This window comes from Hakea prostrata, chromosome 7, assembly GCF_041222555.1.
Source record: "Hakea prostrata isolate BN-2017 chromosome 7, UWA_Hpros_2, whole genome shotgun sequence".
Classification (NCBI taxonomy): Eukaryota; Viridiplantae; Streptophyta; class Magnoliopsida; order Proteales; family Proteaceae; genus Hakea; species Hakea prostrata.
The window spans coordinates 8,579,064-8,593,419 of NC_142606.1; the positions used below are offsets into that span (position 1 = coordinate 8,579,064).

Genomic DNA, 14,356 nt, shown 5'->3' on the forward strand with positions numbered 1-14,356 from the left:
AGTATAAAATTTAAAGCCGCACACGTGATAAAATGTTAAAAGAGAGATCGTCACGTTGGCTGTCAACAAGAAGATGCCACCTGGCACATAAATTAACGATCAGTTTCTTCTCCGACCCGATACGGGTATGGTATGTTTTGGCCTGACTCTTCATCGATGTAAGGCAAGCGATAAAGGTGCTTCACATGTTAGTCAAATGCTCACAACAAAGTTGGGGAGAAGGAGAAGGAGAGCGTGCGTGAGCGGAGAAGAGACTAAGCGAGCTGCAACCAACGAACGACGAAATTAAGGTCAGTATTTGTATTTCTCAAGAAACTATAACCTAAAACCCTAATCCCCCCATCTCCTTCCTTCCAATAACTTGTCAGATCTCTTTCTCTTAATTTCTCTCTGCTATATATGGTTGTTTACTGTGGTTTATTTGATCAGTGCTTGCTTGCTCGCTTGCTACAATCTTGTTTACATTTCTTATCAATTCTGAAATAGGTTTTCTGAATCTCTCCCTGGACACAGACACAGAGAGAGAGAGAGAGAGAGAGAGAGAGAGGTTTGTTTAGGAGGCAAAAATGCCAACTAAATCTGGACGAGGTAAAGCCAACAGAGGCAAGGGAGAGAAGAAGAAGAGGAAGGAAGAAAAAGGTCTGTTTCTACTTCAGAAACATCTATATAGTTCTAACGACTCCAATCTTATTCTGTCCTCTGCTTTTTTCAGTCGTAGTGCCTTCTGTTGTTGATATAACTGTGATCACTCCATATGATTCCGAAGTTATTCTCAAGGTATGTCATCCTTGTTCTCTTCTGGATACAAACCTGTAAATCTGTATTAGTTTGTTAATCGATTCCTTCTCTAATGTTACCTTTATCCAACTCTGTTTCTCGACACTGAAGGGAATCTCAACTGATAAGATTCTTGATGTAAGAAAGCTATTGGCTAATAACGTTGAGACTTGCCATTTTACTAACTATTCCCTGCTTCACGAGGTGAATATCTTAATCTTTATTTCAGTTCCCCTTGTTGTTCAATTCAAATTGATTCTCGATTCCTCCTGGAAAATCGCTTTATTTCAGTCAATTAATTAGCTTCAACTACATTTTTGATTAAATTGAACGTTCTTTTCAGGTTAGAGGGCTCAGACTGAAGGATTCCGTTGATGTAGTTTCTCTAAAACCTTGTTTGTTGAGGATGGCTGAAGGTAGGTTGCGAGTTTATCGCTTCACCAGTATATCCAGAGCTCCATTGACAGCTTCACACACATACATGTTTTCTATTTCTGTTTTGTTTTTTCTTTTCTTTTTTTCATGATAAAGAAAAATTTTATAGAAATCATACTTGGTGTTTTCTATTTCTGTTGTGGACGGTTACGGCTTACGTAAAGGGCAGCGTGGCCTCTGCCCTAGTGTCGCAGGGTTAACAGATTCCACTGAGATTTGCGGCATTTATTGCCGTTATTCATTTTGAATGACAATCCTACCCTCCTGTAACGAAAACCAGATTGGCTGCATTTTCCCTTTCCATGATGAAATTGAAAATCAGAAAATCTCGTTTCTGTGGATGTCTCGTGACTCTCGTGCATTCATGCTTGTCTATGTTCTTCCCGGCCCAACCACACTGACACTGCACACACAGGAACGGTATAAGAACCACACAGCCGTAGGTCCCAAGGGAAAAAGCCAAAAAATTGTGTGGTCCCCTCCACTCACAAACGGCAATATCAAAATGATTCATATTTTCTATCAAAGCAAAATGGTCCACATTGAATTACCAAAAAAAAACATAAAAAAATGGTCCACATTGTATTTTACCTGAAGCCGCTATTACAGCTTCACCTACCTTGCACATGGGCCCCATACATCGACGGTTGAGATCGACAGGCCTTCAATTACATAAGCAGCTCTTAAAATTGCCAAAAGTTCCTAATTAATTTACCATGACAAACCACTTGTTGACGCAGAGGACTACGTAGAGGAAGACCAAGCGGTGACACATGTGAGAAGGCTATTGGATATCATCGCATGCACCACCTGGTTCGCGAAACAGAGAGATGGGAATACGGAAGTTCGAGCTAAGAAGACAAGAAGCCAAAACTCAAGTTCGAGTTCTAGCACTTCTTTGGCTTCAAATGGAGGAGAAGTTCGATCTGGGTCTGCTTCAGAAGCATCGGTTTCTGCAATTTCAGATAAATTCGACATGGTTGCTATTCATCCTACTCCGAAGCTATCCGGTTTCTATGATTTCTTTTCGTTCTCCCACCTTACTCCGCCTATTCTGTGTGGGTTTCCCATTCTCTCTCTTTTGTTTCATGATGAAATTATCGGCTGTTTGAAAAGAAATTTGGAATTAAAAGTTAGAAATGTGAATTTTATGCAGCACTGAAGAAATGTGATCCTAATGGTGCTGAGGAGAGACGAGAGGAGGATTATTTTAAAATTCAGGTAATTACAACCTTCGAATTCATGGGATTGGGAAATGCATGAACTAATTCATGACTTGATGTGCTTTTTTCTTTTCAAAGAGACCTGGTATCTCATGTTCTGCCACGTAGCAATGGCTGGTGGTTTAAGCCAGACCATTTAGATGGTTGAACTCTGTTTCCTTGATGGGTTTGTATATTTTAGGTCTGTGAGGGATGACTTTGGGTGAATCAAAATGCGCAGGTTAAGATTTGCAACGGAAAGCTCATCACAGTGGTTGCATCTGTAAAGGGGTTCTACTCCACAGGGAAGCAGTTCATCCAAAGTGGCTCTTTGGTGGATCTTCTGCAACAGTTAAGCCAGGCTTTTGCTAATGTGAGTACTTGATATCTCACCTATCATTTTCTCTTCTTTCTTTAATTACCTCCAATTTGCATTTGCAGTTATGTACAAATTTATTATTTGAAATGCATTTCCAATGTACAGGTTGGAGGTATTACTTAAGCGATACCATGCAGAATAATATTTAAAAAGTGTTCTACCCTGTACTATTTGAATTTTTCATTTTGTACTCTTTTTTGGAAGGAGTTTTCCTTTCGTACACCCTAATAATTGAAAACTACCCGATGTAAGAATTTCCCAAATAGGCCTATAACATATTGTTAAAAGTTTGATCCATCTTCATTTTTCTCTTCTCATTGTTATTACACTATGATTGTTGCAGGCTTACGAATCCTTAATGAACGCTTTTGTTGAGCACAATAAGGTGATAAATATTGAACCTTCTGTGAGACTTTTCAAGTATAATAATGTTTTCCGTGTCTTATTTCGATCTGAAAAACATAAGAAATGTTTTCTGTATTCTCCAGTTTGGCAATCTACCCTATGGATTTCGTGCAAATACGTGGCTTGTCCCTCCAATAGTGGCTGTTTCTCCATCAAAATTTCCCTTACTTCCTGTGGAAGATGAAACCTGGGGTGGCAGTGGTGGGGGTCCAGTACCAAATAATAAGAATGATGATCGACCGTGGGCCATAGAGTTCTCGATGTTGGCAAACCTTTCTTCAAAAACTGAGGAAGAAAGATTGGTCCGTGACAGAAAGGCATTTTTGCTCCATAGTCTGTTTTTGGATGTCTCAATCCATAAAGCCCTTTCAGCAATTTGTCAACTTATGAATGGAAATATGAACATGGAAAATTCTCATAGTGGTCCCGCAAGTTCAGTTCTGCATGAAGATCGTGTTGGTGACTTGTGCATTTTAGTGAAACGGGATGTGGAAGACACAAGTTCAAGGATCCATGAGAAAGTCAACAACAGATTCACACCTGGAATTTCCCGTAAGGATGAAGCTGTAAGGAAACTACTTAAAGGGATAACTGCAGATGAGAATGTAGTGATTCATGTAAGGATTTATTCACCTTTTGTGTTTTTTTGTATTTCCTCCCCTGGTTGATGGCTCATTCTGCAGTAGAGTATGGCCCCTGAAGAAGCATAGTGAACTTGCAGGATACTTCCACTTTGGGTGTTGTTGTCGTAAGACATTGTGGTTACACTGCAACTGTGAAAGTCATTGGCGATGTAAAGAAGGAAAATTTCAATGCTCTAGACATAAATGTTGATGAACAGCCAGATGGAGGTGCCAATGCACTAAATATTAACAGGTAACTGATTATACAGCTAGTTGATAGTCCTTTTCAATCTTCCTGTGATATAAATGATAAAAACTAAACTGCTACAACAATTTTCTTATTTCTATTAAAACTGAATTAAGGCATGAAGTTAAAGCAAATTCGTGTTGCTTCCCAGGCTCAGAATTTAGTGTCTTGGATGGGATGAAGTTCCATCTTCCTACGGATCATACTTACAACAACCTGATACATGCACATGCATATGCAGGAAATATAGCTGGTTACCTTTATTGGTACAATGTTAAATTGAAATATATAAGCCTCGCTGAACCTGAGCTTTCACTCATACAACAAACAAAGATAATCCAATGTAGTGGGAAGTTATTTTCCCAACTGTCCCAGGAGATTTGGCACTTGAAATGCAGACCCACTACAAAATCGTTTCTATGGATGAGAAGTATTCTTAGGGAAATGAAAGATTTTACATTCACTAGTACAAGTCATGAACTAAGAATTTCATAAAATCTATCATGTTGTCTTTTTCTGTCCCTCCATGCAGGTGTTGTCAAGTATTACCCATATGATGCCTGGAGACGGGCATTTAGGTAGATCAGCGTGGGTGAAGTGTTAACGAGGTGTACACCAGGATAGTAATCATATGGAGTACTTGTTTTCAAATAATATGTGCTACTATTGAATGTGAAACCACAACCACATGATACATGCATTCCATTGATTATCTTCTTTCTTGGTTTGTTGGGGGTGGAGGAGTGAAGGTGAGGAACTGGGAGTTTTGAACACAAGACTTCCTGGAAGGATGGGCTTTAATAATGCTCCACACTCTACCAGGTGCACTACGGCACTTGTTCTCAGACAGCTTGGATTTATGTATCCATATGCATTCCCCTGTGATAAATGGACTTGCTAGCAACCCTTCCATTGCTATCTGCTTTGTTTTTTAACATTAGTCTAATCTTGTTAAGAGTTGCAAAAATAATTAAAACAAGCAATATGAACCTTTTCAGTGCTGTCTGCTTGGTGTTTCATGTATCTAGTACGATTCTATCCCATATTCCATTTCTCTACTGTTTTATCGATACCCAATATGAACATATATTTGCGCTTTTATATTTAAGGATGACATTATGAACTAATTACTTGTTAAATATTCCAGCTTAAGGACTCTGCTGCATCAGTCATGTATTGCCAAATACCAGTCCCATCTATCTGATGATATGGATGCATGTAGATGCTTAGTACGGAAAATAGTCAATGATAGCTTGACTAAGTTAGAGGGAGAACCTGCTGCTACCGAAAGGTCTATCAGATGGGAACTTGGTTCTTGTTGGGTTGAACATCTACAAAAGCATGATACTCTAAGTAACGGCTCAAAAAGCAACATAGAGGAGAACAATGCTGAATTAGCTGTTAAAGGTCTTGGTAAGCAATTAAAACCACTGAAGAAGAGAGAGAAGAAAGCAGAGTGTGTCAGAGAAGAGAGTTCTAGCACAGGAAGCATGCTCACTGCTGAAAGCATTGATTTTGCTGATGAAAAGGGTGCCAATATAAAGAAGTTGATTCCTGAGGAAGCCTTTCTGCGCTTGCAAAAGACTGGAACAGGTCTTCATCAAAAGGTCATTAAGATGCTCTTTTTAAGATTCAGTTGTTCATCTTTTGTTGACATAATCCAGGAAAGAATGCTGCCAATTTGCTAGCATAATATGGCATTTTTCATGAGTTCTTCGTAGAGTTTTTTTATTACCTAAACTGATATGTAGAATAGCCCTAGTGAACCATCCAGTCTGTAGTATTTTCTTGGATTGCCTGAAAAAGGAAACCCACATGCAAATATAAAGTAAAGAAAAAAATTAAAGCTGCATGATTGGAAGGTTTGAATTGCCAACTGCTAAGCATTACAGTTTGTCTTGCCTTCTGAGCACTCTGTGTTTGAAAACCACCAAAAAATAAAATTTATTGAAATCATTTATTGAGTTGTCTGGTCATACTGTTCGAAATACAAAAGCAAGATTTACAACAGTTTTCAGAATAAGAGGACATCACAGTCCAACCAATGAACCATCAGCTTTTATGTTTCAGCAATGGCTATTACTTGGATCCTACTAAAATTGGTGATTAGGTAACAAGGTTTATCTGACAGCATGAGTGAATTCCTAACTGCAAGAGCTTCTGACTTCCAGCTTTACTTCCGTCCGTAGTGGGGAGCAGAAGATTCTTAGTTTTACTGTAATCCCATTCAATCATAGTTATTCCTTTAGTAAGTCCCTTTCTTATTTGGGAAAAATTGCATGGTAAGTGGAAACCAACTTGTCAATACTGATAGCATTAAAATTAGTGGCTTTGAAAGGCTAGATATATTGATAGATCTGAATGTTGTGGCTAACTGCACGGATGAGAAGATATAGCCAGTGGTAATAGATAACTAAATCTAGAAGAATCTATGCAAATGAATTTTTTGTGGAATGGTATGTTCTAGGTAATTTTTTAACTTATTTTTCTTACATCATTCAATTATTCATTAAACAAAATCTGTGTTTTCTTGTACCATCTTGTGCAGTCCTTGGATGAGCTTATTGAGATGTCCCACAAGTATTATGATGAAGTTGCTTTGCCAAAGCTGGTAATTTTCTATCTTTGGATGTTTATTTTTATTATCAGACCCCAAATATTGTTAATATCCATGCAGAGTAAAGTATTTCCAACTTCTTTAGGTAGCAGACTTTGGATCACTTGAACTTTCTCCAGTTGATGGACACACGCTGACTGAGTTTATGCACACTAGAGGTCTTCAAATGCGTTCATTGGGATGTGTGGTGAGGAAAACAATCCTTTTCCATAGTGTTTTGGCTTCTGACTTGGCATGTCATTGTGCATATCTTCTTATTCATTCACTTTTGTGGTACTGGCACCTTAAGTGATAAACAAGCAGAAAAAAAATGAAGTTGATTGGAAGGTCTAAGATCTTGTTACATGAGTGTGAAGTGTGCATGACAAACCATATGTTTCTGCTTCTACTCAAATGAATTCCTTTACAGATTTGGCATTATAGGATCATCTTATTTACTTTTGTGAGGTTGTAGACCTTGCTTCATTATCTTCAGGTTCTCATTGAAGAACATGCTTCTATGCTGGAAGGGTGTCAAACAGTGCATCTCATGCATATGTTTACTTATTCTCCTAATCTGTTCATGTGGTTCTAGGTTGAACTTGCACAGAAGCTTCCGCATATACAGTCTCTCTGCATTCATGAGATGGTTACCCGAGCCTTCAAGCACATCCTTAAAGCTATCATTGCTTCTATTGAGAATTTGGGGGACTTGCCTGCAGCAATAGCCTCATGCTTAAATTTCTTCCTAGGGTCCTGCACAAAGGAAATCGACAATCAAGATTTAACCAATGATTCTGCTCTAATCCTCAGATGGCTAAAGACCTTTGTTGCCAGGAGATTTGGCTGGAAGCTAAAAGATGAATTTCAACACCTGAGGAAGTTCTCAATTCTCAAAGGACTTTGCCATAAGGTACACTCCATGACCAACCTTCTCCTTTCAGTTCCAGGTCCCGACAAAACTGAGATGCTTAATTTAATGTTTTTGTAACCCAGGTTGGATTGGAATTGGCTCCAAAAGATTATGATATGGATAGCCCAAACCCCTTCAAGAAATCCGATGTTATCAGTGTAGTCCCAATATGCAAAGTATGAACAAGTATCTTTTCTCTCTAGCTTATGGTTTGTTTATCTTCTATGGTATTTCATCCCTAAACCCAAATTTGGATTGATTTAGGATAACCTCGCTGCTTCATTTCTTTGCTGCAGTATGTCACATTCTCGTCTGTAGATGGCCGTAATCTATTGGAGTCATCTAAGATGGCATTGGATAAAGGAAAACTTGAGGACGCTGTCAATTTTGGAACAAAGGTACATAATACAATCAGAGATAAACTACACGATTCACTTACAGCTTTCATGTATCTGATTCCTTTTGTATCACTTGGACTTGAAGGCATTGGCAAAAATCATGGCTGTATGTGGTCCCTATCATCGCACAACTGCAAGTGCATACAGTCTTCTGGCAGTAGTCCTGTACCACACGGGAGATTTTAACCAGGTAAGGTTACTTTTTGGATCAGGATGGATTTGAACTTGAAGAACAACATTGCTTCTATAAGTAAACAACTGAAACTTAAATTTATCAAGAAGACATCTCTTTGTTAGTTTAAGGAACATATTATGAAGAGAACTAAGCCATAAAAACAAATCAGTTGTTTAACTTGAAGTATAGATATGAAGAGAACAGTTCAGTCGTACCTCATTACACCTGCTGGGAGTCCAACTTTGAGATTTTCAGAATGGCTATTTCTATTCCAGTAAACCTGAGGCCACAATCTGACACTTCCACCCATCCTACTACATGCCTTCATCCTCCCTCTCTCTTCAATGCTTGTTGTATTCTTGTGGTTAATTTAATTTCCATCTTGCTCAGGCAACTCTATATCAACAAAAGGCCCTAGATATCAATGAGAGGGAGCTTGGTCTTGACCACCCAGACACAATGAAAAGCTATGGAGATCTTTCAGTATTTTACTATCGCCTGCAACACATTGAACTGGCTTTGAAGTGAGTTCATATTTGTCTTGCTAAGGTTAATTCATCTTTTGGCTTCTATATTGGTGGCATGTGTTGAATGGAAAATTGGAATACTCACAGTGGTACAAAAAAATTCCGGAGTTCATTCCCTGTAGATTATTTCCTTTGCTGGATGTTCTCTTTCGTAATATCAGTCATTAATCTTATTGGTGATCTGTATAATCTCTTATAATCAGTCCTCTAATTTGGTACCCCCATATGACATAATGCACAAATTGCAGATACGTCAACCGTGCGTTGTACCTTCTTCATTTTACATGTGGACTGGCGCATCCAAACACCGCTGCAACGTATATAAATGTAGCTATGATGGAAGAAGGCATGGGAAATGTTCATGTTGCTCTCAGATACCTTCATGAAGCCCTTAAATGCAACCAAAGATTGCTAGGAGAAGACCATATACAGGTCCCCTCTCTCTCTCTCTCTCTCTCTCTTCTCAAAACACACACACATATATGGAGACAGGAAACCAGCCATTTCATATGAAAGTATAGATAAACTTTATCTTGCTTTTTTCGTCTGCCAGACTGCAGCAAGCTATCATGCCATAGCCATTGCTCTTTCACTCATGGAAGCATACTCCCTTAGCATGCAACATGAGCAAACTACGTTGCAAATTCTTCACGCCAAACTTGGACAAGATGACCTCAGAACTCAGGTAGTCATTACAGATGCAGAAACTCTAGTGCTATTTTATTGGATTCATATGAAGCAATTTTGGAATTTCAGATTGCTTTGTGTCCTTTGAGTGGCTTAAAAAATTCAGTCCACACAGCATGTTTTCAGCCAGGCATCTTTGCTGGGGAATTTGTACAAATTTTGAGATTTTAAAACTAATGTATTTCCCTGCAGGATGCTGCTGCATGGCTTGAATATTTTGAATCAAAAGTTTTAGAACAGAAAGAAGCTGCCCACAATGGGACTCCAAAGCCAGATGCATCCATTGCAAGCAAAGGTTACCTCAGGTATTGACATGGCATTTCCTGTTTACTTGGTTTAAGAAATGGAACAGTTCTTTGAGCCCCAAAAATTTTGACATTCTTTGCAGTGTGCCCGACCTCCTTGATTACATAAGCCCTCATAAAGATTCAAGAGGTAGAGATGCACAGAAGAAACAGCGATGCATAAAGGTAGCTCTAACTGACTTAAATTCTCTCCATTCTCCTGATGCTGGAAACCATTTTTTATCCCAACATTTTGCCCTTTTCTTCTTTTTCAGTTGACAAAGTAAACAATGTTTTAAAAGACCATGTGATTGTAATGCTTCAATGATTGCTTAGATCATCAAGCCTCTTAGAATAATAGAGGAGATAATTAAATTGAAGGCAACAACTGTTCACGTGAACAGTATCCAGTATAAAAAAAAAAAAAGATGAAAGACAAGAATTCCCTCATGTTATTCCAGCATATATATTCAACACAGGATGGTGCATTTTTTTTGAATTATCTCATCCAATGTAGAGACTAATACCATCACAAACAAACAACCAGCTGCTGTAACCAGATAGAAGAGAGAAGCAAAGAGAATTACAGTCCGTAGATTGCCAGTCCCCCTTCATTGTGTGTTATGCATATGGAATGCAGATACCACAAAGGGCAAAGCAAAGACTAAAAGTAGTGTTAGACTGAATTATTTCAAATAACCCACGAACAACCAAGTTAGGAACTAATGACAAGCTCCACAGCAGGTTATAAACCAAACCCCAATCCAAACCTAGATTCTGATTAGAACTCAGATTACAGCCTAGGATGCACACTGCAACAAAGGTCAAGTACAGGAAAAGGGATGCCCATTAAATCCCACCAAACTAGGCTAAACAAGATGAGCAGAACCACAAGTAATCAAAGTCACAAAGTTAGAAAGTAGGAATACTTCTGTAAGTGTTAAAAGCAATCCTGCTATTAGAATGAAACCAACATCAGGTCTGAGTGCAGCTTGTAGTGGGGAGAAGCTTTTCTGAAAAGCTCATTTTAATTTGATTTTTAGGTTGAAAGATAAGGGGATAGCACCAAAACAAAATCTTAGGCTCTGCAGGCCAAACCAGGGAGCAGACTAGGCTAGAACTGGATTGAATGGGGACCCTTGGCGTCATCTTCCTTCCCAAGGCCCAGCAGATTCTAATTGTTGGTTGAGTTATTCAAGGATTTCAGAGAAACCCAACAATCCAATGGTTGATTGACTAGGCTTTTGAGCTTAAAACCGCCGAGCAACCAATCCAAGCTTATGACTCAAGTCTAAGAAATCTCAGAGAGAAAGCAGTGCAGCTGATAAAAAGTTCAGCTCAAGTGTTGTTGTTGGCTTTATTTTTTATTTTTTTTTTTTAATGAATGCACATCTGGGTTGAAAGTAGCAAGTGCTCATCACAGCAGATATTTCTAAATTCACATGCCATCATTCTTTTTCTTTTCTTAAGAAGAGGTTGGGGTGGGAGGGTCCTTTTTAGATTAGGATTTAGATGCTTAAACTTAAATCATAACCTGTAAGGTCTATTTAATACCTAAAACAAGTTAAATACCTAATGAAAAGGCTCCTTTTTTTTAACTTAAATTATGGGGAATTTGGTGCTCAACTCATGTAGCCATGTTGCGGCTCCCTTAAGTTGGCCAATTACAATGGAAACCCATTCAATGAAGGCCCCCACCTATACACCTATCACCTCTAGGTTGATTCCAAGGGAATGTGATCTGTTTTGGTGCTGGACCTGCATCAGGGTGACCAGAAGGACCAGAGACCACAGGTCACTGGAAGTCTTAAGCATGCAAAATAAGTTTTCATTCATGTAATTGGGTTTCCAGAATTTGTTTCAGATTCTCATGGATATGTTGCAATTCAATTTCATGAACTCGGTGAATTCCATGAGCTGGTAACCATTTTTCTCCATTATACTTCAGGTGCTTCAGAGTAGTGTTAGAAACTACGGAGTACAACATCATGATGTGATCACTGATAATACCCAGTTTGACAAAAACTCAATAGACTCTGCTGTGGAAGAAGATAAGTCAGATGTAATACATCTGGAAGAACTTGAGGAAAATGATAATATATGTGGACATGAGCCTGTGAATGAAATAATGCCAGAAGAAATCTCTGATGAAGGATGGCAAGAAGCCAGACGGTCCGGAAATACTGGGGGCCGTAAATTTCAATCTAGACACCAAGCTCCGGCTAAGTTAAACATGAACAAATTCAAATCCTCTTACTTTGGAGATACCAGATTTCACGGAGAAACAAAATCACCACCCAGGAAGACAATCTCAAAAACTGCTGCAAGTCCCATCCCTGCTGATTTAAAGCAGGCAATAGCTCCAAGCCCGAGTCTTGAAGAAGATCAAATCAAATTGCAAGCAAAGAATCCAGCAGTGAGACTTCCTTCAGCCTCATTTACTCACACCACTATGGCTTCAAACCATCTATCATACAAAGAAGTGGCTGCAGCACCCCCTGGTACAGTGTTAAAGCTAGCACTGGAGGAATTTGAAGAAGTGAAACGGGAAAAAGATGATGGTCAGAATTGTGATACTCCAGCAGAGCTATCCAATAAGGAAGAAGTCAGCAAAATGCTTGTAGAAGTAGATAATGCAGAAGAGAAAGAACACATGGATTGTAACAATGCTGAGGACCAAACTGAAAACATCACCACCGATGAGGAGACTTCATGCCTGTCTAATAACAATGCTGAGGACCAAACTGAAAACATCACCACCGATGAGGAGACTTCATGCCTGTCTAATAACAATGATGAAGCTCATATTGAAATCACCACCGATGAGGATACTTCATGCCTGTCTAATTGTGAAGTCGTAGAAACCAACGCCAGCAAACTTTCTGCTTCTGCTCCACCATTTAATCCAGGAGCTTTCTCTTTGATGACTCATTCTTTCAACTCAATTGACACTGCAGATACCAATGAGTTGACGGTCAGCAACCAAGAAATGTTAGCACCACAACCCATGGGAATTTCTCATTCTCCATCTATTGCAGCTAGAATTCCTTGTGGTCCTAGATCGACTCTGTATCACAGAAGCGGTCACTTTTTCCGCATGAAACAGGGTTTTCACAGATACCACATTCCTGCTGCTGACAGAAGATTTGTTGGGCCTCCAAGGATGAACCCACTTGCACCTGAGTTTGTCCCGAGTAAAGCCAGGCAACCCAGCCCTGAAAATGGTGATGTGGAAATCCCAAATAAGAGTACTCAGGTAGTCGGGTTCTCAATTGATAAAATTAAGGATGTGGCAATGGATGATCAAAAACATGATGCCCTGAGAACTGAAGTCAAAGACAATAGTGCTGAGACCCAGACATCTGACAGTCAAAAATCAGAGCTTGCACGACAGATACTGCTTAGCTTCATTGTCAAGTCAGTCCAGCATGATCTGGATCCTACAAACAAGACTGAAACCGGTGAAAACAAGCATGAGGATCCACCGCAGTCTTCGCAACCTATTGAAGGCGATAGTGCAATTATCAAAATTCTTTACGGGGATGAAGGTAAAACAGAATCAGTATCTCACTGCAAGGATCATGAACAATTGAAGATGGAAGATGGAGATAATAATATGACTGGGGACAGGGAAGGATTCACAGTTGTCACAAGGAGGAGGAGAAACCGACGCCAATTTACAAATCCAGTAAATGGGTTGTACCCTCAGCAGTCTATATGTGCTTCAGTCCATTAAAGGGAACGCTGCAAAATGTTCTGGCTATATCCTCCTTTTGTCTTCCGTTGTCAACTGGTATCTCTCTTCTTCATATCACATATGTTCAGTACTATACAAGTAGTAGTTGAATTAGAATGTAGTTGGAAGAGCTAGTCGACGAGAGAGTTTTTGATAAAAGCCCAACTGGGATGGTTTTGGAATCTTCATCAATAGTTGGCCTTCCTATATGATAAAAAAGATTATTCTTGAGACTGACCACATTTTAAAGTACGAATTGAAACCCTTCTCATAACACCTTCAACTATAAAATAATTGTTTTGAAATACTGACCTTTCTATTGTTCTTGAAGCTTTATTCCTCAACATGGTGGAGATCCACTTAGGTTGAATATCAATTATGATAAATAAAGTTCAACTAACTGAAACTATTACCCATTCAACAGATTCCCACCGACTTAGATAGAGGTTCCATATGTGAGACCCATTAACAATAACCTAAGACTAACCAAACGTATAAAACTAAGAAATAATTTGTATTCTTTTTATATTGGTATATGGTTCTATTCCTTATCAAATTCTTTTTATATTGGTATATGGTTCTATTCCTTATTGTTGATATAGTCAACATCCTTCTGTAGTGATGCACTTTTGGAAGTCAATTTTATAAATCTTTTTTTCAATAAGTTTAATAGTCTATAGATCAACTTAGAAATCCTTGGATAAAGTTGAACTGAAGGTGACACCAAAGAATTTTATGCCGTCAAGTCATCCTTGTATCAGTGAAAGAATCAATTGGGTCAGGGTTCTAGAGTAAGAAAGAGGTATAGTTAGTTAAGTAAGCTATTATGATTGATAATTCAGAATTAGAAAACGAGGGGCGAGGAAGACATTTTAAACATGTTTGAAAATGAACCATTTTAATATTTTGTATTATTTTTCTGGCATTGTAGCTTGTAGGTAGAGAAGCAATAACAAATTTAAACCAATAAGA

At 38.7% G+C, this 14,356-nt stretch overlaps 1 protein-coding gene across 1 annotated transcript; it reads left to right on the plus strand.

The window, feature by feature from the left end:
- The first annotated feature begins 142 nt into the window (after positions 1–142).
- LOC149009466 (Tetratricopeptide repeat (TPR)-like superfamily protein) lies at positions 143–13,810 on the plus strand. The gene is made up of 24 exons (XM_089164346.1): positions 143–290; positions 487–639; positions 713–777; positions 889–981; positions 1,121–1,193; positions 1,953–2,270; positions 2,369–2,433; positions 2,656–2,787; positions 3,137–3,178; positions 3,282–3,815; positions 3,920–4,074; positions 5,216–5,675; positions 6,617–6,679; positions 6,771–6,872; positions 7,260–7,577; positions 7,661–7,753; positions 7,874–7,975; positions 8,061–8,165; positions 8,541–8,674; positions 8,926–9,109; positions 9,231–9,362; positions 9,557–9,669; positions 9,753–9,834; positions 11,597–13,810. Exons 2-24 carry the CDS (start codon positions 567–569, stop codon positions 13,382–13,384), a joined length of 5,226 nt encoding a protein of 1,741 aa, XP_089020472.1. The 5' UTR covers positions 143–290; positions 487–566; the 3' UTR covers positions 13,385–13,810.
- Positions 13,811–14,356: the final 546 nt, after the last annotated feature.

Coding starts and splice junctions, on each gene's coding strand:
- LOC149009466 (XM_089164346.1), top strand. CDS start 567: ATGCCAACTAAATCTGGACGAGGTAAAGCCAACAGAGGCAAGGGAGAG. Junction 1,194..1,952: donor TTTGTTGAGGATGGCTGAAG/GTAGGTTGCGAG, acceptor TTGTTGACGCAG/AGGACTACGTAGAGGAAGAC. Junction 3,179..3,281: donor CTTTTGTTGAGCACAATAAG/GTGATAAATATT, acceptor TGTATTCTCCAG/TTTGGCAATCTACCCTATGG.